This window comes from Pavona decussata, unplaced genomic scaffold, assembly GCF_977016875.1.
Source record: "Pavona decussata unplaced genomic scaffold, jaPavDecu1.1 SCAFFOLD_195, whole genome shotgun sequence".
NCBI classification, from domain to species: domain Eukaryota; kingdom Metazoa; phylum Cnidaria; class Anthozoa; order Scleractinia; family Agariciidae; genus Pavona; species Pavona decussata.
The window spans coordinates 1,922,190-1,946,326 of NW_028145604.1; the positions used below are offsets into that span (position 1 = coordinate 1,922,190).

General features: G+C 39.3%; 3 protein-coding genes, 1 long non-coding RNA gene and 1 pseudogene across 5 annotated transcripts in view; 2 read left to right on the top strand and 3 right to left on the bottom strand.

Moving 5' to 3' along the window:
* The first annotated feature begins 25 nt into the window (after nt 1-25).
* LOC146461694 (uncharacterized) lies at nt 26-3,638 on the top strand. The gene is made up of 2 exons (XR_014857341.1): nt 26-430; nt 3,240-3,638. It is a non-coding gene; the product is annotated as an uncharacterized LOC146461694 (long non-coding RNA).
* Nucleotides 573-7,046, bottom strand: LOC146461695 (inositol polyphosphate 1-phosphatase-like). Its single transcript, XM_085086633.1, has 3 exons — nt 6,823-7,046; nt 4,494-4,767; nt 573-3,395 (listed from the first exon to the last, which is right to left on the bottom strand). Exons 1-3 carry the CDS (start codon nt 7,039-7,041, stop codon nt 2,704-2,706), a joined length of 1,185 nt encoding a protein of 394 aa, XP_084942759.1. The 5' UTR covers nt 7,042-7,046; the 3' UTR covers nt 573-2,703.
* A 283-nt stretch (nt 7,047-7,329) lies between these two features.
* The window catches only part of LOC146461696 (tubulin gamma-1 chain), a 36,085-nt gene continuing 19,277 nt past the window's right edge, over nt 7,330-24,137 (top strand). The window contains exons 1-3 of the mRNA XM_085086630.1: nt 7,330-7,485; nt 7,605-7,655; nt 10,717-10,778. Of these exons, the coding sequence (XP_084942756.1) occupies nt 7,437-7,485; nt 7,605-7,655; nt 10,717-10,778 (162 nt within the window). The 5' untranslated portion in view covers nt 7,330-7,436. The remainder of the gene's footprint in view (nt 7,486-7,604; nt 7,656-10,716; nt 10,779-24,137) is intronic.
* On the bottom strand, nt 12,529-23,349 carry LOC146461697 (uncharacterized). Of its 2 annotated transcripts, none has more exons than XM_085086624.1 (2): nt 19,824-23,349; nt 12,529-12,660 (listed from the first exon to the last, which is right to left on the bottom strand). In XM_085086624.1, exon 1 carries the CDS (start codon nt 22,773-22,775, stop codon nt 19,947-19,949), a length of 2,829 nt encoding a protein of 942 aa, XP_084942750.1. In that variant the 5' UTR covers nt 22,776-23,349; the 3' UTR covers nt 12,529-12,660; nt 19,824-19,946. The 2 variants fall into 2 exon arrangements, with proteins under 2 accessions (XP_084942750.1, XP_084942751.1); XM_085086625.1 differs by lacking the exon at nt 12,529-12,660 and having other exon boundaries at nt 16,495-22,174; nt 22,241-23,349.
* LOC146461698 (uncharacterized) lies at nt 12,543-15,654 on the bottom strand (annotated as a pseudogene).

The following is a 24,137-nucleotide window of genomic DNA, read 5'->3' on the forward strand; positions in this document are numbered from 1 at the left end:
AAGTCACGTGGTATCACTCGTGACAGGAACCGGAAGTATGCAGAATAAACATTTCACATCATGTGAAAATTTATTTTGTTTTGTCTTTCCGTTTGTTTCTCGCGTGATGTAAGCTACAATTTTGCCATGTTAAGTTGGAGAAAATATCGCTAACATCTCGTTTCAAAAACTAAAGTCACAAATTACATGTGGAGAGGAAAAAGTATGTAAAAAGACTCCGACAGTTTGGGTGAAAGATTCAAGAAAATGCACGTATGAACCATGAACAGTCGCACCAATTTCCAAAACCGATAATTCTTCAAATTTTGGAAAATCTGAGGTGTAAATATTAGCTTATATTGCAGAAGAAAGATCTAAAGTTGCTTTTGTCTGAAAGGTTTGGTGACCTGGATGGGAGATTTGTTCTGGGGAGAGTTGCATCTCTGTAGAGGTGGGAATTTTGTTGATCACTGATTTCTTTCATTCTTATTACCTCTATGTTTGATCACATAGGGACATTATAAGGAGAAATTAGCTGCTGGTTAACATTGGGGCTTAACAGTTATTTAATAGACCACAAGGGGATAACAACCTTATTTCCTATTAATCCCACTTTATTTTCCTATTATACATATGTGATTATAATTATTGAAAATGTATTTACATTTTGCAAAATAATTTGACATGTTATGGTATCTAATCTATTTTAATCTATTCCATAAAAGCTCTATAATTTCTTTCTTCAGAGCTCTCAGACCATATTGGCTGAATATTGCTATCAATGGTACAATCATAATATTGCTAGTCCTGAAGTCAAGCCAGTTAACTTCATGCCTACTAGAATGTCGCAAATATTATGTACAAATATAATAAATTTTCTACTTCTAACTGCACCACAAAAATTCCCTTTCTCTGAGCAGTTTTGGGGCATTAATTATGTTTTCTATTGACTGAGCTAAATATCTAAATAGTAAAGTAAAAATTATTATAGTAAGTCATAATGAGCCATTGAAGGCTAAGTGAAAGACAGGCTTCTTAATGAGGAACAGATTTAACCAGTGAGTAGAGAAAACTAAATGGGTGCAGACTGCTAAGGGTCCCCATGGCAGGTTCAGCAGTTCATATCATAATTATGGTGACCCATTCAAAGAAAACATTACATGGGAGGTGGGGATGGTTCAGAATAATTTATTCTAATAATTTTTTCCAGGGGAGCCTGGAAAAAAGCCCTAACTGAGCTCTGATAAATTGCAAGATTCTCCCTCCAAATTGCCTTATATTTGCCTGTGAAATGAAAGGAGAATTAGACCTTACGTTAAAAGTCACTTAGGGCCTTATTCCACACACCCCTTCAATAATATTGAAACAACGTTTAGTCTCAGAAAACCCTTTCTTCAGCATTTAGGAGGGTCTCACTCTTCAGGAAGTACTTTTCACCCCAGGGGGCCCACTCACATATTTTAATGATGGGGGGGGGGGGGGGGGGGTCCGACAGAGGTTCATATTTTATACCCAAAAAAATCCCAAATTCAGAATTTGTCTACCCCAAAAAATCCCTACTTTGTTTAGCATACCCCAAAAAATCCCTCATTGTTTTTTGCATTAGCAAATTTTATTATTTATCTTCTGGAAAGCTAAAACAAATAGATTACAATCTCAGAAATATCCTGTAATACCACACAAGCAGTAAATTGTGCTTTTGTGATTGTTGATTTGAGCTGATGAAAAATACAATACCCAAAAAAATCCCTGTGTTATTTTCGCGACCCCCAAAAATCCCGGCTCCTTTTATAGACCCAAAAAAATCCCTTTTGGCCAAAATGTCAGACCCAAAAAAATCCTTCGGACCCCCCCATCATTAAAATATGTGAGTGGGGCCCCTGGGACGTTTCGCCCTATTCTTCTATAGTATAAGTTAATTAAATTAAGTAGACTCCATCTACCTTGAACTACCATAGCTAATTGTGGGTACAGCAAAAATTAATAAATCCCCTATATAGCAAATTTATATCAACTGAAGATAAAATAATTGTTTATATGTTTGCATGGTTTTCATTTCTTTTTAAACACCTTGATTTTCTGTACCCAGATAAATAGATAACTAAACATTTAATTTACACTCTGATGTGAGGCGGCAATACAATATATGCTACTATTGGATAATGCAATTCCAGAATTTTAATTGGTGCAATGGCCATGGAATATGAGTCATTAAATTGCCATGGCCCACAAATAAAGTTAGTATTAACTCATAAGCAAGGAAAGGAAATATCACTAAATCTTGCCATTCCATGGCTGTATTTAACTATTAAAAATATTCCATTTGTGCTTGTTGGATATGAGATGAACGATAGCCAATGAGGCACTGACATGCACTTATAGAATAATATTTTTAAGTTAAATGAAAGATTTGAATAAAATAAAATAAAATAAAATAGTTTTACAACCAACAACAGTAAAATGGAAAAAAAATGTACATTTATGTAATTTAAAATCTGAGTTCCCTAATGCTTTGCAAGAAGATGAGACCCAGTGCAATTTGCTATTTTTGGCCTTGGGCATTGCTAGAATTGACTGGTTCATGCAATGTTTAACTTGATAAAATAACAAAAATTCTTGCAAGAAATGCCAAATGATAAATACAAGACTAATTATGTTTTCTTTGGTTTAAATACATTTTGGCAGAGGGTGTCACTTGTATTAAACAAACTGGAACTTCTCTGTTTAAGATAGATACTCCAGTAATTTAAAAACTCTAGGAAATGATTGGAAGGCTATTACGCCATAGGTATTACTCCATTTCTTTCCCTTATTGTCATCTGGAGTGTGGTATCTCAGTCTGCATTTGTCCAAACTTATTTCATCAACTTCTTTCATTGTTGATTTCAATGAAACAGCTTTGTTGTATGCTATCACCCCTCCCCCCATGGAACTAAGAATTGCATCTGCTGCACAGGTGTCCCACTTAAATGAGGAGGGATGGGAAAGGACATAAAAATCTACATTGGCATCAATGACCTGGAGAAGTTTGTGACCAACACCAGAAATTGTAAAAATACTAGCACCTGATGACAAGAGAGTCTTTTTGACGTCCTCACTTTCACTACCACTTACTGCTATCTTAAAACTACTGATCTTTACATCTTTGTCATCTTGCGACAATCTGTTATCATTTCCAAGGGAATAACAGCAATGCTTGTCGTAGGTGACTCCCCAAAGCCTCCTTCCTTTCCACTGAAGGTTATTTTGCTTGTCTTTAGTTGCAGTGGAAAATGGTTGATTGATAACGCCAGCCACAGGCAGACCAGTTCCCTGATGGAAGATGCCAATGAGAACAGCTGCACAGGGAAGTCCTGACACTACAATACCATCAATCTCCTTTCCTGGTGAATTTGACATGTACTGTGCTGTACAGTCTGTTAAATTAAAAGAAATTTCCTATTAAATAAAAAGATCTTTATCATCAGAGAAGAGTTTAAAAGACAATCTGTATTAAAAAGAATTGAATATGTGTACCACAATTTAATGTTTTCAAATAAGCCTGATTTTGTAAATCTGTGTATAATAAAACCTTTATTCAATGAAAGCTGTAGACATTAAGTATTGAGCATATTCTAATAAACCTGTGGCTTCCAAAAAGGCTGGGGCCCTATAGTGAATATCGTAGTACATTGACAGTACTTTCTGCTGCCATTATGTGCGTTGTTTCAATGAGAGTGATGGTGTTGGGGGGACCCTCATATGAAAGGGGCTGGGATGCTTGTCGAAAGTTTTGAATTAAACCCCTAAAGGAAACCAATCTGGGAATGGCCCATGTTTTTTTTGTTTGTTTTTTCTTTATCCCTAAAAGAGACCATTTAAAAACACAGACAAATAAAAAATACAGTGAGAGTTGGTGTGCAACCCTAAAAAAGACCTTCACGGTTAAATACAATGACGTTTTGCCCATAATAAGTGAGACCAAAATCCGAAATTTACTCCCCTAAGCGAGACGATGAGCATTCCCGCCCCATTCATATGAGAGTCCCCCCAACATCATCACTCTCATTGAGAGTTTCCCCCTCCCTCCCCAGGGCGGTGTAAGTACATTTGCAGTGCTTTCTGCAGTATGTGTGCTGTCTCAAAGGAGGGTGATCTTCTGAACTTCACAGATGCTAATGTTGCCTGGAATACAGTAAGTTCAGGTGAACCAGTCGCCAGTACCTCTTTACAAGTCCAAGGGCTCCAACAATCACTGGTGTTGTTTTAGTTCTCATACTCCACATCCTACCAGTTTCAATCTCCAAGTCTTTGAAGTTGGACAGCTTCTCTGTGATGTGAATTTCACTGATGTGTTATTTATTATTATTATCATTATCATTTATATATTATTAGAAGTAGGATTCAAGGATTGCATTGATACATCGGAGATCACACAGTAGCCACACAGCTGTGCTGGGAACAAAACGAAAAACATGCAAGCCCTTCAAATGGGAATGAATGCAAGATTTTTCATCCAAGTACTATTATCTTACCGATAGGATCAATCCAAATTGCCAGCTTATCAAGTGGCAGTTCAAAATCCAACTTATCCTCCAGTGCTTGTATTTCATCTGTTTCCAAACTTATGTCATCATGAATAAGATCTGCTAACAGTTGTGCAGCACTTTCGTTTCCATCAAGAACTGTTACAAGATGTTTGGATGTGGCAGATGAATCCTTCTGCACCTCTATCCTGATTTCTTGGCCAGCACTGTTCGTGAATTTGTTTGATTCCTCACCAAAAATAAAGCCACTTAATTCAGGGAACTGAGAGACAAAAGAAAACAATAATAATAATAATAATAATAATAATAATAATAAAATAAATGATAAAATCTTTCTTTATTATAATATTCCAAGCAAAATTGATATTTACAAGTTAAAAGTAGAAAAAAGAGCTATTAAAACCTATTTACAATTCAATATTTAAAATTCATTTCGATTAAAAAAAAAAGCGACTATTTCCAGGCACAACAGAGCTATTTTCAAGCACAATTTTTTAACAATAGTAAGACTAAAATTTTGATGAAATAAAAAAAGTTGTTAAAAAGATCCTAAAATACTAATTTACAACGTCACGCCATCATTCACTTTCTAAAATTAGCGGAGACACGCTTGGCTAGTGTTTAAGCGGCAGTCATCAATGAAATCTCCAAATGGAATTTTGTGAAAAGGTGTCCTGGAGCCTCTTACACATGTGTGTACCGACCTTAAAATCTCAAAAGAAAGCAATGTTCTAATCCAAGTGATAGTAATGTGATAAGGTTCCTCATTCTTTTCTGAGAGCTTCTCGGCTAGGCGTTTGAGAAAGCAATTGCAGTCGGCTCCCATCCCACCGTTGGTTCCAAAAACTAGGGGAGTGAAAGATCCCATTTCAACGTCCAGCACCCTCTGTTGGTACTTCCGCTTTTTCTCCTCTTCCTGCTCTTTAAAGATTGTCGATGTTGCTTTTCCCTGGTTACACTTACACTTAATAATAATAATAATAATAATAATAATAATAATAATAATAATAATAATAATAATTAATAATAATAATAATAATAATAATAATAACAATAACCATCATCATAATCATCATCATAATACGTAACAATAATACTAATACTAATAATAATAATAATCCTTATAAGTAAAGGTTTAGTTATACATAGACAAGTGAAAAGAAACGATAAAACCGAACAACGTTTCGCAGTGGTCATGACACCATTATCAAGTTCGAAGTGATAGACTCCGAAACGATGTTCAGTTTTATCGTTTCTTTTCACCTGTCTAAAAATGATAATGATAATGATAATGATAATGAAACAAGAAATATGAGTGATAGGAACAGACGTTTCGGTGCATCTTGCGCCATTATCAAGGTACATAATTAATGATAAAAAGCGGTTTGTAAAGGCTAAGTTGAAGCGAATTTGCATAACATAGCGGCAAGCTAATTACTTAAATACTTTCACACGAAGAGAATCGGACTGCACATTCAATGTTGGTTTAAGCTCTTGAATATACAACATTTCATTGACAAGGCAGTCAAATTTGTTCATGCATTTCTTGAGCACATTGAATGTGCAGTCTGATTCTCTTCGTGCGAAAGTATTTAAGTAATTAGCTTGCCGCTACGTTATGCAAATTCGCTTCAACTTAGCCTTTACAGACCGCTTTTTATCATTAATTATGTACCTTGATAATGGCGCAAGATGCACCGAAACGTCGGTTCCTATCACTCATATTTCTTGTTTCATGTATTTCTAGATAATGATAATGATAATGATAATGATAATGATAATGATAATGATAATGATAATGATAATGATAATGATAATGATAATGATTGAGAACTCTCCCAAGAGGGAAATCCACCCCCCCCCCCCCCTTCCCCACCTCCACTCCTCCCCTGGAGATGCGACTTTAGAGGTTTTTGTATGATCACTTCATCTAAGTGATTTCAATAATACTGTTCTCTGTTTACAAACATCCTTTTTGCATTCAAATAATGCAGAATAATGAGTCGACTTAGTCGAAGTAAACAAAACAAAGCTCTTTCGACAGCCAAAAGGCCTCTTGTTAGAACTTCGAGTGTTGCGTAGCGCCAAATATCACCATAGGTGTTTTGGACGGCATCGCAGGTTAAGGTAAACAAACGTTTCCGGCAGCTGATAAGCCGAGGAAAAATCCATCTTACGGAAAATAAAATCCAATGGTTCCTTAATTGTTTCTTGCTGAAGCTGCTTATTCTAATTGCAGCGACCAAAATCATATGAAATAATTATTCGATGGTGTGTGTAAGCAGTTTTATAATTAAGTTAAAGCCTAATAACTCACTTCACGAATAACATCATTCTTCACCACTTCTTGGACAAGAACATCGGCAAGCGTCTTAAAATCGCGGATGAATCGCTTGTTTCTCTCAATCCCTGCTTTCTCCTCAACCATCATTTCGAACAGCTCTTCTTGACAGCGCCATGCACGCGCGATTTTCGCCGATTTTTCACTGGCTTGCAGCAAAACTTGCAGAAGATGTTTTGCGGTTCCAGCGGCCATTTTGGTGCTTTGTAAACAACAGATTATAAACACCTTAAATTTAGGGAGGGGAGGGTTAGGAAAGCACATCGGTAAATAGAATTGTTAAATTCAGGTTTGCTTTAAACTGTTCGTGTAAACTCTTCACATATTTTTTGCATTGTAAAATGCACATATGAAGTACACGAACACCTTTCTTGCAAAAGCAGGCAGTTTTTCATGTAAGATAAATAAATCCTCTTCATCCCCTTCCCTACCCTCCACGGTACATAGCCATGAGGATACCGCTGACAATAATTTTATAAAATTTGCCGCCATTTTCATTTTCGCGGATCAATATTTCTTGCTCATTTCCAAGTACATTTCAATGCGTTTTGCGCCTTTTAAATCAACAGAAGCCGACTAAGTGAAACAGAATGCCTCGTGAAATCATAACTCTACAAATTGGACAATGCGGGAATCAAAGTAAATTTAATTTGGTTGTGCTGAAGTTTTTAGCTAATTAATTCTCTACCGTTCTGAAGCTTAGCTTGTATTGGCTGCAAGCTCTTGTTCTTTAATAATAATTTTGCTTTCTGTAACAGTTGGAATGGAGTTTTGGAAACAGCTTTGCGCTGAGCATGGTATAAGGCCAGGTACTGTGCTTATTTGCTATTCTTATATTTTAAAATAGAGTATTATTGTTGCTATTCTTATATTCTAAATAGAGTGCTTCAGACTGACACTAGGAGTAAGTTTATTACTGCAGATAAAAAACATTTTACTTTGATCATTGCACGGCTTTAGAAACTCAAGTGACTAAATATTGGATGGCAGTCAGTACAATCATAAATGACAATTGTGATTGATTGATTGATTGATTGATTGATTGATTGATTGATTGATTGATTGATTGATTGTTTGTTTGTTATCAAATGGCTCTAGCACTTAATGACAATCGAGGGCGATGCAGCAGCTCTCATTAGATCTCACATGATTGGCTTGCAACCCATCTAGAAAACAATAGAACAAACAACAGAAAAAATAAATAAATCACTTTATTTAAGGACTGTGCCTACTTATATCGAAGTATTTTTGTGCGGTTTATGACTATGCGGGAAAAGCCGATCTTAGGAAGGCCTATTGGAATCCAAAACGAAAATTGGCGGTAGCCACGCATTTTTCAGAGATAATTCAGCAGTAATGTCTCTAAAAGACGCCAAAATATAAAGCAACGTATGAGATTTTTTTCTAAATTGAAGCTTAATTATCTCTGAAAAATGCATGGCTACTCCCAATTTCCTTTTGAGATACCAAAAGCATTTGGTAAGTTCTGCTTTCTCCGTATACAGCGTACTTTTAAACCGCGCAAAAATATTCCTGTAAATAGTATGCACCACCCATAGGAAACCCGAGTATCTCACGATGCGCAGAACGTATGCACAGTAACAGTAGTAGGCACCGTCATTAAGGGTCAATGTATTTAGCTTAGACCACTAATTGGGGACACTTTCCAGATCAAATTGGAATTAAAAATTGTTGGTTTTTGAGGAGAGGGGAAAACTGGATTACCCGGAGAAAAATCTCTTGGAGAAAGGACGAGAACCAACAACAAACTCAATCCACATATGACGCCGAGTCTGAGAATTGAACCCGGGCCACATTGGATTTGGTGGGAGGCGAGTACTCTCACCACTGAGCCATCCCTGCTCCCCAGTAATACCCCAACCCTAAAACAGAAACAGCTGCTACTCAATTTAAACAATTACAAGCTTATGAGAGCTGCTACACTACTGAAAATTGATCCTTTGACATTCAAGCCTTCTGAATCCTTTGCAAGCAGAGGTTTCTTGATGTTGTGCCAAGCACAGGTCAACCAAGAAATTCATGGGGTGGGAGGAGGGGGTGGGAGCAAAATTTCCACATGCCCCCTACCTTTTATGACTCAAATTCTATTCCTTCCCACTGGGTTTGAAAGAGGGTTGGTATGACAGTGGTGTATGATTGTATAATTTATGTATGGTGATGTGCAGAAATCTCTCTTTAGGGGAGGGGCACTCAGGTACTCTATGTTAGTGCCGGGAGGGTACAAATGAGTCCAAGTTGTTTAATAGACCCCCAAAAAGTCCTAGCATCTTGAAATTGTGGTAAAAATAGTCAATAGCTTACAAGGGTGATTATCCAGCCAAAATTGCCTGTTATCCCGCACCGTTTGCAAGCTCGTCCATGATTGGCTAATAGGTTGCCTCTGGTAGTCACAGTGGTCAACCAATAAAACATCACTTTCGAGTCGATTATCCCAAATATCTTGCATTTTAAGTTTCAGTGGCATCTCTCTGTTTTTCCTGAGTGTTATTGAGCGTTTAGTTTGTGAGTGGTTTTTTGTTAAAAAGTTCCTGTCTTCTTTGGTTGGTTTCCAATTTGTTAGCAAGGTGTATTTTTACATCTGTTGGTTGGTTTTTGGTAGTGTTCAAGTGTAATGACCGGCCGTGGTCGCGGCTCGTGTCCAAGTTGTCTTGAGGAATATTTCAATCGGTCGAAGCCACCAAACTGCCCAAAGTGTGGTTTCTTTCTGGGATGAACTTTCAATAGCCCACGTAAAAAGGTCAAGTCTGCCAGCCTGGCCCTTGTCGAAATGTGCACTAGTGTGTTTTCATGTCGAACATCTGGACATGATTGCTGTTTCATGACAAGTCGCGAGGAGAGTAAGATTTCTTGTTCTGTTCACCTTAAGAGTGACATGGCATCACATTATGAATGTGAGCATGTGAAGCAGGCCAAGACACCTGGTAACTGTGACCCTGTGGCAGTATACATGCCAAGAGATATCTAACTGTCTGTGTAGCGAAAGTGTCAGAGACAAGTTGCACAAGGTCCTTGCGTCACTTTCGGGTGACCTGTGGTCCAAGTGTCTGAGCAGTCTTTTGCAGTGTTTGGATTACCCTCAGCAAGCAACCCACTTGGGTTTTGTTGTGTGGAAAAGGACGGCAAAACCAAAATTGGGTATTTATGCACTGCAAAACACTGCCGGCAATTTGCATCCAAGGCCAAGGGGTCAACTATCAAAGCACTGTGTGTGCACCTACATCCTCTCTTTACCTCGCTGGAACAGTTTCTAGCAGCAGAGCCTTCCACATCTTCTGCCTCTCCATCCGCTGTTTCAGAATCCTCCTCTGAGCCATCTGCTGTCGTGCCTTCACCAAATTTGAGGGCTCATCACAGCGCATATCCACGATTCTCTTGGCACACAAAATGCGCAGCCTACTGTACCAGATTCCAAGAGACCTTCTGCGTTCAATAATGGCGTTGAGGAATCATGGCCGAGTTTGTTTTTGCCCAGGGAGAACCAATGCAGGCTTTGTGGGTCATCACTGGTCAACTATGCTAAAGTTTAGTTAATTTTTCTTCTTTTTAAATAGTATAAGACAACAGCGAAATACAAGAAAATAAAACAAGACATCACATCACCAACAGCCAATCATGGGCAAGCTTGCAAATGGTGCAGGCTGACTCAAAATTGCATCAAAAGTTGCATGTGTAAAAGTGCCTTTACCATGCTCATTAAGGTGCTTTTCATATATTTATATGAGATGTAGAAACCTGAGGTAAGTAATCCTATATAATCATATGGCCAAACATTCAACAGACTAACAGTGGGTTTTCACTGGATGACGAATATAATGCTTGTTCTTCCACCCTATGGATTTTGTCTTTCAGATGGAATCCTTGAAGACTTTGCCACTGATGGGACTGACAGAAAAGATGTGTTTTTCTACCAGGTAAGGTTTATTTATGGCATGCCACTACATCTACGTGATTTTATAATACATGATAGAAGATGATGAACAAACATAAGATTTAGTTGCTAATCCTCTGCAAAACTTTGTTTTCTTTAAAAAAAGTATTGATACAGTGGAAAATAGGGCTACTTCAGCATGGAATGTGTTTACATCATCACAGAGAACCCTTCCCCTTGTGGTTGCAAACCACATTAGACATGGGTATGAAGCTTAAAGGAAACCTCCACTCTTGAAATAAATTAACGTTAAATTGTTGAAAATACAAACTCATTTCAAATTTCGTTGGAAAACATGGAAATAAGGGGTGCTTATAATGTACATGGAAAACCCGGAAATTCCAGTTGGATCGAATATCAAATGGTACACATCATTCCATCTGGAGTACTTCTGAAATTATCGGCTTCTGGTCAAAGTGATGCATTTTTTTTACTCCTTTTGGGATTTACAGCTGCTGTTCATACATGTTGCATGTTATCCAAGCTAAATCATTCGTATTTATGCCGAAAATTTACATCCGGGTGGTTTGCACCCAAGATTTTTGCATCAGACAAAACAGTATTTGATTATCACCTATTTTCCTTTTAAATTTCCCGGGCATATTGGTTATTATCTTAGGTTTCCTGATGTAATACGGTTGCTTTATTGTTTCACACAAAAGAACTTCTGCTTACTAACAATAGCGCCAACTGTATGACGCCATAAAATTGAAAATGGAGTCGCCCAGGAAATTTGAAATGGTTTTGACATTGTTATAACACTTTGGTGGTAAAGACTAATAAATAAATGAATGAACAATCCTGTGTCACCTCAAATCAACTTAAATTCTCAAACCAAATATTAAATGCCACCTTTTGCTGAAGATGAAACTTAAAGATGAGACAAATCGCAAAGAAAGATCTTGAAGATGAGACAAATCGGAAGATTGGTTGTTACTTTAAATTTGTCAGGCGTGATGTTTATTTTAATATTCGATTTAGATTATTATTGATATTTTTATATAATATACTTGTGAATTTTTGAACTTGAAAACTTTTATTGTAAAATTGCTTAATTCAGCCCTTGGGCTGCAATGTGATTTTGAAATAAACCATCTATCTATCTATCTAAATCTCAACCCTTTCAAGTCCGCTCTGACTTTGTCTGGAACTGGGGTGGACTGAGGGAGTTGCGATAGTACTAATTTCGCTATAGCTTAGGTTAATTTTTTTGCAATTAACTGTACAATAGTCTCTTAGTATTTGATAGTTCAAGTTGTAGTGTCTATCTAGGTTCATGTTGTTAAGTGTCTTTTTAACATCAAGTTTTGTAATTTGTTATGTAAACGTCTCACTGGGAGAGCATTTTTAATGAAATGATACCGTAAATAAAGCTTTGCTACTACTAGTACTACTACCACTACCACTACCACTACCACTACCACTACCACTACCACTACCACTACCACTACCACTACCACTACCACTACCACTACCACTACTACTACTACTACCACTACTACTACTAACACTACTACTACTACCACTACTACTACTAACACTACTACTACTACCACTACTACTACTAACACTACTACTACTACCACTACTACTACTAACACTACTACTACTACTACTACTACTACTACTACTACTACTAACACTACTACTACTACCACTACTACTACTAACACTACTACTACTAACACTACTACTACTAACACTACTACTACTAACACTACTACTACTAACACTACTACTACTAACACTACTACTACCACTACTTTTTTCACCTGCTACTTGCCGAAAGCCCTTAAAGCTTTCTGCAGCCGTTATGTGTTGTTCAGTTGTTTTACTGTTTGAGCGAACATTTAACGTGAGATCACCTTTAAGTTGTCTTTAGACTAATACTTTTGACTGCTTTAATAACCTTGAGTCACTACTGGAAAAGGCAGCATACACATTGCCTGGCATAAGGTACACAACAGTCATTAAATCACGTCTTAAATTTTCCTTAGCAAAAACTTGTTTTTTGGTTGATTGTCTGGCAATGCGAGCCTATCGCTCATCTGCATTGCCTCGTTTTTGTGCACCCTTGCTTCCTCCATGTTTCCCATCACATAGTACAAATAGGCAATTTGAGTCTTCACGTAGATTTTCCACTTGTGATCCTCCCTCAGTTCTCTTTCTGCAATGTTCCAAGATGCTTGGTACAATTTCATTGCTTCCTGTAACTCACCCTGTAACTGACAACAAATACCCAAGTTTGTCAGGCTTAAAATGCTCTCTTTGTTTTCTCTCATGCCCAGATTTCCGAACATGTCTAGCGCTTTTTCATACAGTTTGATAGACTTCTGCTGATCTTCCGCTGATCCCAAACTTTTCTCACCATGGAAAAGGTAAAAGTCCCCGAGCCCTCTATACACGCAGGCAGTCCTCACATGTTTGCCGAGGACCTCTTGATAAATGTCTAATGCTTCATTAAATTGTTCCTCTGCCTTGTGGCGTTCATTGCGACGGTTGTGTTCTGCTCCAGCAAAAAACAAAGTTATTGCTTTCTGCACAGGCATCCCGTCCACCGACGGATGTTCCTTGCATATCTCCAGACAAAAGTCGTATTGTTGTTTTGCTTCATCGAGCTTTCCTTCTTCAGCAAAACAACGAGCAATATTGTTGTGAAAAAACGCTTCTGCCAGTTTATCGTTGTCAAATTCCAATGCATTTTGAGAATGTACCTTTTTGGCCATTTGCACATACTCTTTGTACTTGTTTAGATCTCCCGCGTTTCTGCTTTCATGCCCAAGGAAACACAAAAGCATTACTGTTTTGCTGGCTGGTTGCTTGCTGGATGTCAACAGTTCACAAGAGACTTCAAGAAACTCCACGTACACACTTTGAAGAAGACACTTTTCCAAATACAAGTATATTGATATCGGGGAAGCTTTCTCCAGCAAGGTTTCCATGATTGATACGACATCTGGATCTTTGTCACTTAATCCACAAATACAGGCTTTACTCAAAGTTGTGTCTATCTTCGTTAAAGCGTTCAATGGACTCTTTGCAGGTGTCTTTGCTCCAGTACAAATCAGCGTTATCATCAAGGCGAGAAATGAAATACGAACAAGCCGCTCTTCTTCCCAAACCTACGATCTGGGTGTCTTTGTCCATTTTCTTCAGAAATGCTTGGATGAGTGGATGGATTTGATATCTGTTTAAGACTAGCTGCTCAACGAGCGAGCGGTTTTTCAGGGAACGGAGAAGTGATATTGCTTGAGTCAAACAACCCATGCAATTGGTAATTACAGCCTTGGCAGCTTCAGAACTGAACGAACCAGGAAAGGCAGACAGAAGAATTAGGGCTTTTTGTTCAGTTTTGCTCAAAACATCAAAAGAAGTCTTGATTGCTTTTTCAACTGAATTGTCATCGCTTTCGTCCTCTCGAAGCACTTCTAATGGCTTCTCCTCAAGGCTTTTTATCAGTTCGTCTTCTTTGTAGTCTAAAAGCAAAGAGCCAACGATGCAGAGCGCCAGAGGCACACAACCACATTGTTGGAGCAGTTTTTCTGTTTTGCAGGGATCTTTCAGAAGTGATTGATCAGGGAGCCGGGACACAAGAACTTTCTTAGACTCGTCAAGAGATAAAGGTTTCAATCTCACTTCCTTCATCTTCAAGCTAGAATCCTTGAATACTCGTCGAGTTGTCAACACAAAAGTTACGTTCTTTCCCGATAAGATTCTCATGTCACGCAAAATGCTTGTAAATTGAGTTCGCTCGTCTGACTCGAGAACATCATCTGCATTGTCCAAAACGAAAGTGACATTCTCCGTTTGTTGTTTACTCCAGTTCAACAGCCAATGTTGAGGATTCTCTGGTGGCTGAGAGTGATTTTTGCTGCATACAAGAATCATTGAGGTAGCTACATCGAAGACTGTTGTTTTTGATCGAAGAGGACAGAACAAAACTATATTTCTGCAGCGCTGATTGGCCACCAATTCGTGGGCCACCTTGTTGGCCACGGTCGTCTTTCCAAACCCTGGCCCTCCAGTTATCACAACAGCAGCTACTCGTTCAGTTTGCACAGCGTCAATGACCTCTCGTATCTCCTGGGAACGACTGAAGATTGGAACTTCATCGGGGAGACAGTCTCCAAGTCCATCTGCAGTTTTTCCTGAAATCGACTCTTGCATTCTAGCCATTTTGTCTCTCATTTGCTTGAATTCTTGTTTTAATCCCTGCATTTGTGCTTCAATATCAAGAGTCCATTTTTGCACTTCCGCTTTGACACGATTGTCGGTACTATGGTCGATGGGTTCATCCTTAAGGCGGTTGATTTCGTTCTGGTCGAACCCCAAAGTCGTCAAAGAGCTGGAAATTTGGTTCCATTTGTCATTAAACTCCGCATCGCTAATGCTGGTAGAAATGCTGTGGCACAATTCATTTCTGAAGTATTTTATTCGGACAATATGTGCTTCTGAACTGAGATCACTTTCGTTTGGCAAATCGTTCCATCCTGTCGCTGGTGCCGCCAAAAAACAAATTTCCCGAAGCAGCAAATGCAAAAGAGTGATGTCAAATGTTTTGGAATCTGGTGGATCACCTGAAGAAGGGTACAGTTCTTCCCATTGGCTGTCGAAAATTGCACGTCTTGACTTTAGGATCTGTAGCGTGCTTAATTTGATTCTCAACACAGCTTGTAGTGTGTGAGGCGGATAAATGGAGTCAAAAAACGTGCGCAAAGCATGCGTCCCTCCGTCAATCAGTAACCGTGCCAGTCTTGTGCCATTTGTTTTTTGTTCCGAAGCTTCGAGCAGTGTCGACATCGTTAATCCAGAAGTTAGACTTTCTCCAAGTCGCTCGCTCGCTTCTTATTGAATGGACCTGGCGTAAGCGACTTTTATCACTTGCAGCGCGCCAAACTCAGTACAGGAGGAATTTTCCTCCTGTAGCATTATCCAATCAGAACCAGCGATATGAAAGTACACGTCAATCAAGCCAGATCATATCAGATCGATCACGCGCGAAGCTGTTCGAACATACATCGCTAGCTCTCTCGGTCTGCGACCACGAACTTCTAAATTCCTCGCACTGATTATACGTTCATTTAACGACGCAATTCGTGTATTGGTTGCAAAAAGCAAAGTACAGAGATGTCCGCCAACATCAGCGCAAAGTAATCGAAAGTCACTGTTGTGGAAAGGACGTGTTTTTATCGGCGCTTACAGAATGATCGGGAAAAAAAGCTTGACCTTTGAGGTGGCCCCATTCGTTTTCGATTTTCTACATCACGGCGAAAGAAAAGAGGTTAATATGTCCGTTTGCTTGGTTCCGGTTAAACGGACATCAACATCAAGAGGCGATCGATCGGTATCTTGTGGCTTATGACCGCTTATACTGACCGAGTTATATGCTGCATTTTTAATGAGTGTTTTGATAACAACGAGATAAACCTCAACCTTGTTCGGTATATAGCAAGCATTTTTCGGCCGTTAACTTGTTCGGTTGTTATATACCGATACGGATTCGGCCGTTATACCAAACAAGTTAACGGCCGAAGTTCGCGCTAAAATGACGTCACTTGATTCGATTTCCAGCAAGGGAAACAAGTCGAGCTCTCGCTCGCTCGCTCGAGCTCTGACGATCGCGCTTCGCGCTCTAAGCTCGACTTGTAAGCAAGTCTATCCAGAAGTGAGCGCTTCGTCATCGATATCAACTGTATTTTGATTTTACGAATCCATGGTTGGATGATCCGCTTTTTATGATGACTTGCTCGTGTCTAAAAACGCTCTTAAGTTTTCCAAACAAACTATCTGTCTTTCGGTGAGACGGATCACGCTGAAATAAGACAGATTTATGTTAAAAAAGCAGCACTCCTCATGTGTTGCATCGTGGTATTCTGCCCTGATATCAATTTCCGTCTATTATGCAAATTCCTGTTTTTGACATCTTTACTTGTAAGGTGACCGATGAATTATTTATGAAAAACGAAACTGATCTAGACTACAATGTTATTCCAGTGACTCTAAGACTTGCTTTGTGGAACTTAAAAAAAAAAAAGAAGGGATTTATTAATGTGATTGTATCTCGTCAAGTAACAAGAAGCGTTCCGACTTGTGTGAAACTTTGGTGTTCTAAGTGACCGGAAAAGTTTCAGTTTCATTTTCGTTTAGCCTAGTTGTTCCCCGACTACGTAATAGCTAAAGTGAAAACGGATGTGAAAAGGGATTCCCCCAAAACGTTCTAGAAGAAAGCATCACGAAAAATGTTTCCCTCATTTAGCGGGGTTGGGAGATACGGCATTGTGTGGTGGTAATTTTTCGTGCAACTTGTCCAGTTTGTTTCTTAGTCTGGCTACTATAGTCTTCACATGCAATGTTTTAGATTTCAAATGCATTTTAAAAATATCTTACTTCTGGTCTGATGAACATTGTGCAAGTAAAATCGTTTTTCGGGTCAATATTTTTCTGGAGCGTTGAGAAACGTACGCTAACTATCATGTTACCCAAAGTTCCGTTGGTGTTTTCGACTTTTCTATATACCTGCTGGTTTGTTTCTGTATTTTTCATTACGAAATAAGACGTTCTTAGGATGGACGTACTCCGGAAAAGTTGATTTCATTGCAAAACCCTCGGTGGTCACTTTTTGACATTTTCGTATTCCGGTTCGAGAAGTGGCACTTTAAAGTTCTCCATCAAACAGTCCTATCATTTTTAACATCGTGCAACATTGTTGTCACATGATTCAACGTAAAAGGAGGTTTTGTGAAGTTTGATTTTGGCCATTGTTTATCGTGTAACATTCCACTAAGTAACAGGACAAACTGAGACGCAATTTGCGAAAACGTCGTTTTAATTCACTATTGGAGGCCAAACTAAAAAAGGCCTCTCAGAGGAACGGCGACTTGTGTCTACTGAGTTGGGTGGTCAAAGAGCATGGGATGACAAGCTTGCGCTAACTTTCTCACGAATTTGACGTCATCGCCAGTACCCACAAGTCCCCGCGAAAGAAGTCACACGTGGATACAATTATCTTTTGCAGCTCCCTTTGGTTTGAAGCTTACATGTCAATCGACAGGTTGTTTACCGTTTGTGGTAGAAGGCGATGCCAAATGTCTCTATTATTGTGCAACCTGCGATGGTGTTCAACTACTTTTAATGTCTAGAGGTGCTTTATAACTACTTGTAACGTTAACGCCTCCCGATGGTGTTTGACTACCCGCAACAGCTTGCAAACTGTTGTGGAACTATTTGTAACGTCAGGTGACGCCACATTTCATTTTCATCCCACTGTAATTCCTTTTAACCTCTTTCGAATTCTCAAACTGTTAAGGTAGTCTTCTGTAAGTAAAGTAATCGGTTTTTTAACAGTTTTTTTACTGCGTGGTGGCTCTTCATCTGTTACTACAGTCGAACCTTTATTAAGCGGTCACCCTCGGGGAATGGCTAAGTGACCGCTTAATACAGGTTGTACAGAATACATCACTTACTTGTTTAAGAAAGTTCGGCGGTAAAATGGTATGACAAAGGAGAGCATGGTATTGAAACAGACTAGTAAAACATTAACGCCACGATTATGCAGCTCATTAGAGGCCCAATTGCCTGGCACGCTATTTGTTACCATATTTAAGTGGTTTCCTTTTACAACGTGACCGTTTAAAACAGGTCAAGACAATAGAAACAGCTCGCTGGGACTTAGTATAGGGTGACCGCGACCGCTTAATAGAGGTGACCGTTTAATACAGGTCAGGATTACAGTAAATAAGGGAAGTAATTTTCGGGACTTTGACAACTGACCGCTTAATAGAGGGTGACCGCTTAATACGGTGCCGCTTAATACAGGTTCGACTGTAACTAAAAAATAAAATATTTACAATGTTCTTATGAGTAAAACGTAAAATACAATGAAGATAAGCTGGCCTGTGCCCGATAGTTGAAAAATTTAAAAACGCGCGAAGAAAATAGATTTAAATCATCACACTTTTGAAGATTATCGGGAAGGTTATGAAAAAGGGCAGCCGCAGTGTCCTGGAATTTTACTTTTTCAAGAGGAACTTGTAATCTTATAGAGTCTGAAGAGCGCAGATTTCTACATATAAAGACTCTGTAAGATTAAATATGAGGCCCACTGCTTAGCGTGAAGTGGTTTAAAAGTCAACAGTAAGCAAATTAAAATCCCTTCTCTCTTTAACTGGGAGCCAGTTCGGCTTTAAAATGTCTCCAATATTATTTAGATACCTGCCATAAACAAAACTTGCGGCGGCAAACTCAATTTTCTGAAGACGTTTAAACAAGTATCCTGGCAAAATTGAATAGACCGAGTCACAATAGTCGAGCCTTGATAACAAGCGAGTTTGCAAGTCTCTTACGTAGTTGGAAGTCTGTAAACCGTTTCACTTTTCGCAATGTGCGTAAGACTCCAAAAGAAGCATTAGCGACGTCTTTAACATCATCGTTCCATTTTAAGTTCTCTTGGAATTTCACTCCCAACAGTCTTGCTTCACTGACTGTTTCCAGTCGAATTTCCCTTAGTTGAGGTTTTCATCTTTGTGACCATGAAAGCTAGCCATTTGACTTGTTGGTAACAGCACCGACTTAGTTTTCACTGGATTTAGGGTAAGATTGGACTTTAAAGACCACGAAGCAATATGGCTGAGAGAGCTGTTAAAGTCAGCGACATTTTGTGCAAGATCTTTAATAGCGCCTTGTTTTTCCAACCTACTTCTCGGTGTTTGGAAATCGAAGGAAACACTCTTCCTCGTGTTTGATATATTACATAAAATATTTTTAAAAACTCAATTTATACATCTTCTTGATGACAGCAGACTACGATACAGTGTCAAATGCTTTTGAATAATCAGCCAATACCATTAAAGTAATTTCGCCCTTTTTCATGGCTCTAATAATATCGTGTATCATGCGCGATACATGCTACCTTTTGCTGATAAATAACGTTATTCATCTACTGTCTACCGAAAGTTCTAAAAGCTTGCTGCAGTTGCTGTGCCTTGTTCATTTGTTTTACTGTTTGAATGAATGTTTAACGTGAGATCACCTTTCAGTTGTTTTTTGACTGATAGTTTTGATCAATTCCTTGGGTTATTTTTTGGCTCACTGCTGGAAAAGGCAGCATACACATTCCCTGGCACAAGATACACAGCAGTCATTAAGTCACGTGTTAAATTTTCCTTAACAAAAACTTGTTTTTTGGCTGATTGTCTGGTAATGCGAGCCTATCGCTCATCTGCATTGCCTCGTTTTTGTGCACCCTTGCTTCCTCCACGTTTCCCATCACATAGTACAAATAGGCAATTTGAGTCTTCACGTAGATTTTCCACTTGTGATCGTCCCTCAGTTCTCTTTCTGCAATGTTCCAAGATGCTTCGTACAGTTTCATTGCTTCCTCTAGCTCACCCTGCAACTGACGACAAATACCCAAGTTTGTCAGGCTCAGAATGCACTCTTTGTCTTCTTTCATGCCAAGATTGCCGAACATGTCCAGCGCTTTTTCATACAGTTTGATAGACTTCTGCTGATCTTCCGCTGATCCCAAACTTTTCTCACCATGGAAAAGGTAAAAGTCCCCGAGCCCTCTATACACCGAGGCAGTCATCACATGTTTGCCGAGAACCTCTTGATAAATGTGTAACGCTTCATTAAATTGTTCCTCTGCCTTGTGGCGTTCATTGCGACGGTTGTGTTCTGCTCCAGCAAAAAACAAAGTTATTGCTTTCTGAACAGGCATGCCGTCCACCGACGGATGTTCCTTGCATATCTCGAGACAAAACTCATATTGTTTTTTTGCTTCATCGAGCTTTCCTTCTTCGGCAAAACAACGAGCAATATTGTTATGGTAAAAAGCTTCTGCCAGCTTATCCTTGTCAAATTCCAATGAATTTTGGGAATGTACCTCTTTGGCCATTTGCACATAGTCCTTGTATTTGTTTAGATCTCCCGCTTTTCTGCTTTCTTGCCCAAGGAGACACAAAAGCATCACTGTTTTGCTGGCCGGTTGGTTGCTGGATGTCGACAGTTCATAAGAGACTTCAAGAAACTCCACGTAAACAGCTGGAAGAAGACACTTTTCCAAATACAAGCATATTGAAGATATCGGGGAAGCCTTCTCCAGCATGGTGTTCATGATTGTCACGACACGTGGATCTTTCTTTCTTAATCCACCGATACAGGCTTTAATAAAGTACTCAAAGTTGTGTCTATCTTCGTTAAAGACTTCAATAGACTCTTTACAGGTGTCTTTGCTCCAGTGCAAACCAGCATTACCATCAAGCCGAGAAATAAAATACGAACAAGCTGCTGTTCTTCCCCAATCGACGATTTGGGTGTCTTCGTCCATTTTCTTCAGAAATGCTTGGATGAGTGGATGGATTTGATATCTGTTTGAGACTGGCTGCTCAACGAGCGAGCGGTTTTTCAGGGAGCGAAGAAGCGATATTGCTTGAGTTGAACAACCCGTGTAACTGGTAATTACAGCCTTGGCAACTTCAGAACTGAACGAACCAGGAAATGCGGACAAAAGAATCAGGGCTTCTTGTTCAGTTTTGCTCAAAACGTCAAAAGAAGTCTTGATTGCTTTTTCAACAGAATTGTCATCGCTTTCGTCCTCTCGAAGCACTTCTAATGGCTTCTCCTCAAGGCTTTTTATCAGTTCGTCTTCTGTGTAGTCTGAAAGCAAAGAGCCAACGATGCAGAGCGCCAGAGGCACACAACCACATAGTTCAACCAGTTTTTCTGTTTTGCAGAGGTCTTTCTGAATAGATTGATTAGGGAGCTGCGACCCAAGAACTCTCTTCGACTCTTCAAGAGATAATGCTTTCAATCTCACTTCCGTCATATTCAAGCTAGAATCCTTGAATACTCGTCGAGTTGTAACCACAAAAGTTACCTTCTGTCCCGATAAGATTCTCATGTCTCGTAAAATGCTTCCAAATTGAGTTCGCTCGTCTGACTCGAGAACATCATCTGCATTGTCCAAAACGAAAGTGACATTCTCCGTAAGTTGCTTGCTCCAGTTCAAGAGCCAATGTTGAGGATTCTCGGGTGGCTGAGAATGATTTTTGCTGCATGCAAGAATCATTGAGATTGCTACATCGAACACCGTTTTTTTCGATCTAAGAGGACAGAACAAAACTGTGTTTCTGTACCGCTGATTGGCGACCAATTCGTGGGCCACCTTCTTGGCTACGGTCGTCTTTCCAAACCCTGGCCCTCCAGTTATCATAACAGCAGCTACTCGTTCAGTTTGCACAGCGTCAATGACCTCTCGTATCTCCTGGGAACGACCAAAGATTGGAACTTCATCGGGAAGACAGTTTTGAAGTCCATCTGCAGTTTTTCTTGAAGACGACTCCTGCATTCTGGCCATTTCCTCTTTCATCTGCTTTACTTCTTGTTTTAATCCCTGCATTTGTGCTTCAAAATCAAGAGTCCATTTTTGCACTTCCGCTTTAACACGACTCTCGGTGCTATGGTCGATGGGTTCATCCTTAAGGCGGTTGATTTCGTTCTGGTCGAAGCCCAACGCCGTCAATGATCTGGAAATTTGGTTCCATTTGTCATTAAACTCCGCATCGCTGATGCTGGTAGAAATGCTGTGGCACAATTCATTTCTGAAGTATTTTATTCGGATAATATGTGCTTCTGAACTGAGATCACCGTCGTGTGGCAAATTGTTCCATCCTGTCGCTGGTGCTGTCAAATAACAAATTTCTCGAAGTAGCAAATGCAAAAGAGTGATGTCAAATGTTTTGGAATCTGGTGGATCACCTGAAGAAGGGTATAGTTCTTCCCACTGGCTGTCGAAAATTGCACGTCTTGACTTTAGCATCTGTAGCGTGCTTAAGTTGATTCTCAACACAGCTTGTAGTGTGTGAGGTGGATGAATGGTGTCAAAAAACGTGCGTAAAGCGTGGGTCCCTCCGTCAATCAGTAATCGTGCCAGTCTTGTGCCATTTGTTTTTTCTTCAGTTGCTTCGAGCAGTGTTGACATCGTTAATCCAGAACTGAGCGCTTCGTCATCGATATCTACCGTATTTTGATTTTAGGGATGCGTGGTTTCGAGGATCCGCCTTCTATGATAACTTTCTCGTGTCTAAAACCGCTCTTAAGTTTACCAAACAAACAACTATGGGTCTCTCGGTGAGTCGGAGCACGCTTAAATAAGAGAGATTTAGGTTAAAAGCAACACTCCTCATGTGTTACATTGTAGTATTCTGCACCGATATCAATTCCGTCTATTATGCAAATTCCTGTTGTTGACATCTTTAAGGTGACGCCATGAATTAATTTTGGGAAAAAAAAAAAAAAAAAAACCAAACTGATCTTGACTACAATGTTATTCCACTGACCAAGACATGCTTTGTGAAGCTAAAAAAAGCTAAATAAGAGATTTAGTATTGTGTCTTCTTCAAGTAACAAGAAGCGTTCCGACATGTGTTAAAATTTGGTGTTTTTTTGTGACCGGAAAAGTTTCAGTTTCATTCCTGGCTGTTCCCCGACTACGTAATAGCGAAAATGAAAACTGGTGTGTATGGGGATTTCCCCAATACATTAACGGAGAAAACATCACGAATAGGGTTTCCCTCATTTAGTGGGGTTGGGAGATACGGTATTTTGTGGTGGTAATTTTTCCTGCAACTTGCCCAATGTGTTTCTTACTCCAGCTACTAACGTCTTTACATGCAATGTTTTAGCTTTCAAATGTATTTTAAAACTCTCAAATTTCTGGTCTGATGTTGTGCACGTAAAATAGTTTTCAGGCTCGAGATGTTTCGGGTGTTTTGAAAATACACGCCAACTTTTGTATATACCTGCTGGTTTGTTCCAGTATTGTTTTTTTTTTTTTATTCCGAAATAAGACGTTCTTAGGATGGACACACTACGGAATTGTTTATTTCATTGCAAAACCCTTAGTGGCCACTTTTTGACGTTTTTGTATTCTTCAAGTTATTTCTTTCCATTCCGGTTAGAGAAGTGGCACTGTAAAGTCCCCCATCCAACAGTCGTATAATTTCTTCAACATCGTGCGACATTGTTGTTACAAGATTCAACGTAAAAGTGTGTTTCCTCAAGTTTGATTTTGGCCATTGTTTATCGTGTAACATTCCACTAATTAACAGCAGAAACTGAGACGCAATTTGCGAAAACGTCGTTTTAATACACTATTGGAGACCAAACCAAAAAAAGCCTCTCAGAAGAACGGCGACTTGTGTCTACTGAGTTGGGTGGTCAAGGAGCATGGGATGACAAACTTGAGCTTACTTTCTCGCGAATTTGACGTCATCGCCAGAACCCACAAGTCCTGGTCAACTAAGGCATAGGTGAATGCAATTATCTTTTGCAGTTCCCATTG

What these genes read in the sequence shown, in the direction of transcription:
- LOC146461695 (XM_085086633.1), bottom strand. Translation starts at nt 7,041, where the DNA reads ATGGCCGCTGGAACCGCAAAACATCTTCTGCAAGTTTTGCTGCAAGCC. An exon ending in AGAATGATGTTATTCGTGAA is followed by an intron (nt 4,768 to 6,822) that starts GTGAGTTATTAG and finishes TTTGTCTCTCAG; the next exon opens with TTCCCTGAATTAAGTGGCTT. An exon ending in AATTTGGATTGATCCTATCG is followed by an intron (nt 3,396 to 4,493) that starts GTAAGATAATAG and finishes TTAATTTAACAG; the next exon opens with ACTGTACAGCACAGTACATG.
- LOC146461697 (XM_085086624.1), bottom strand. Translation starts at nt 22,775, where the DNA reads ATGTCAACACTGCTCGAAGCAACTGAAGAAAAAACAAATGGCACAAGA.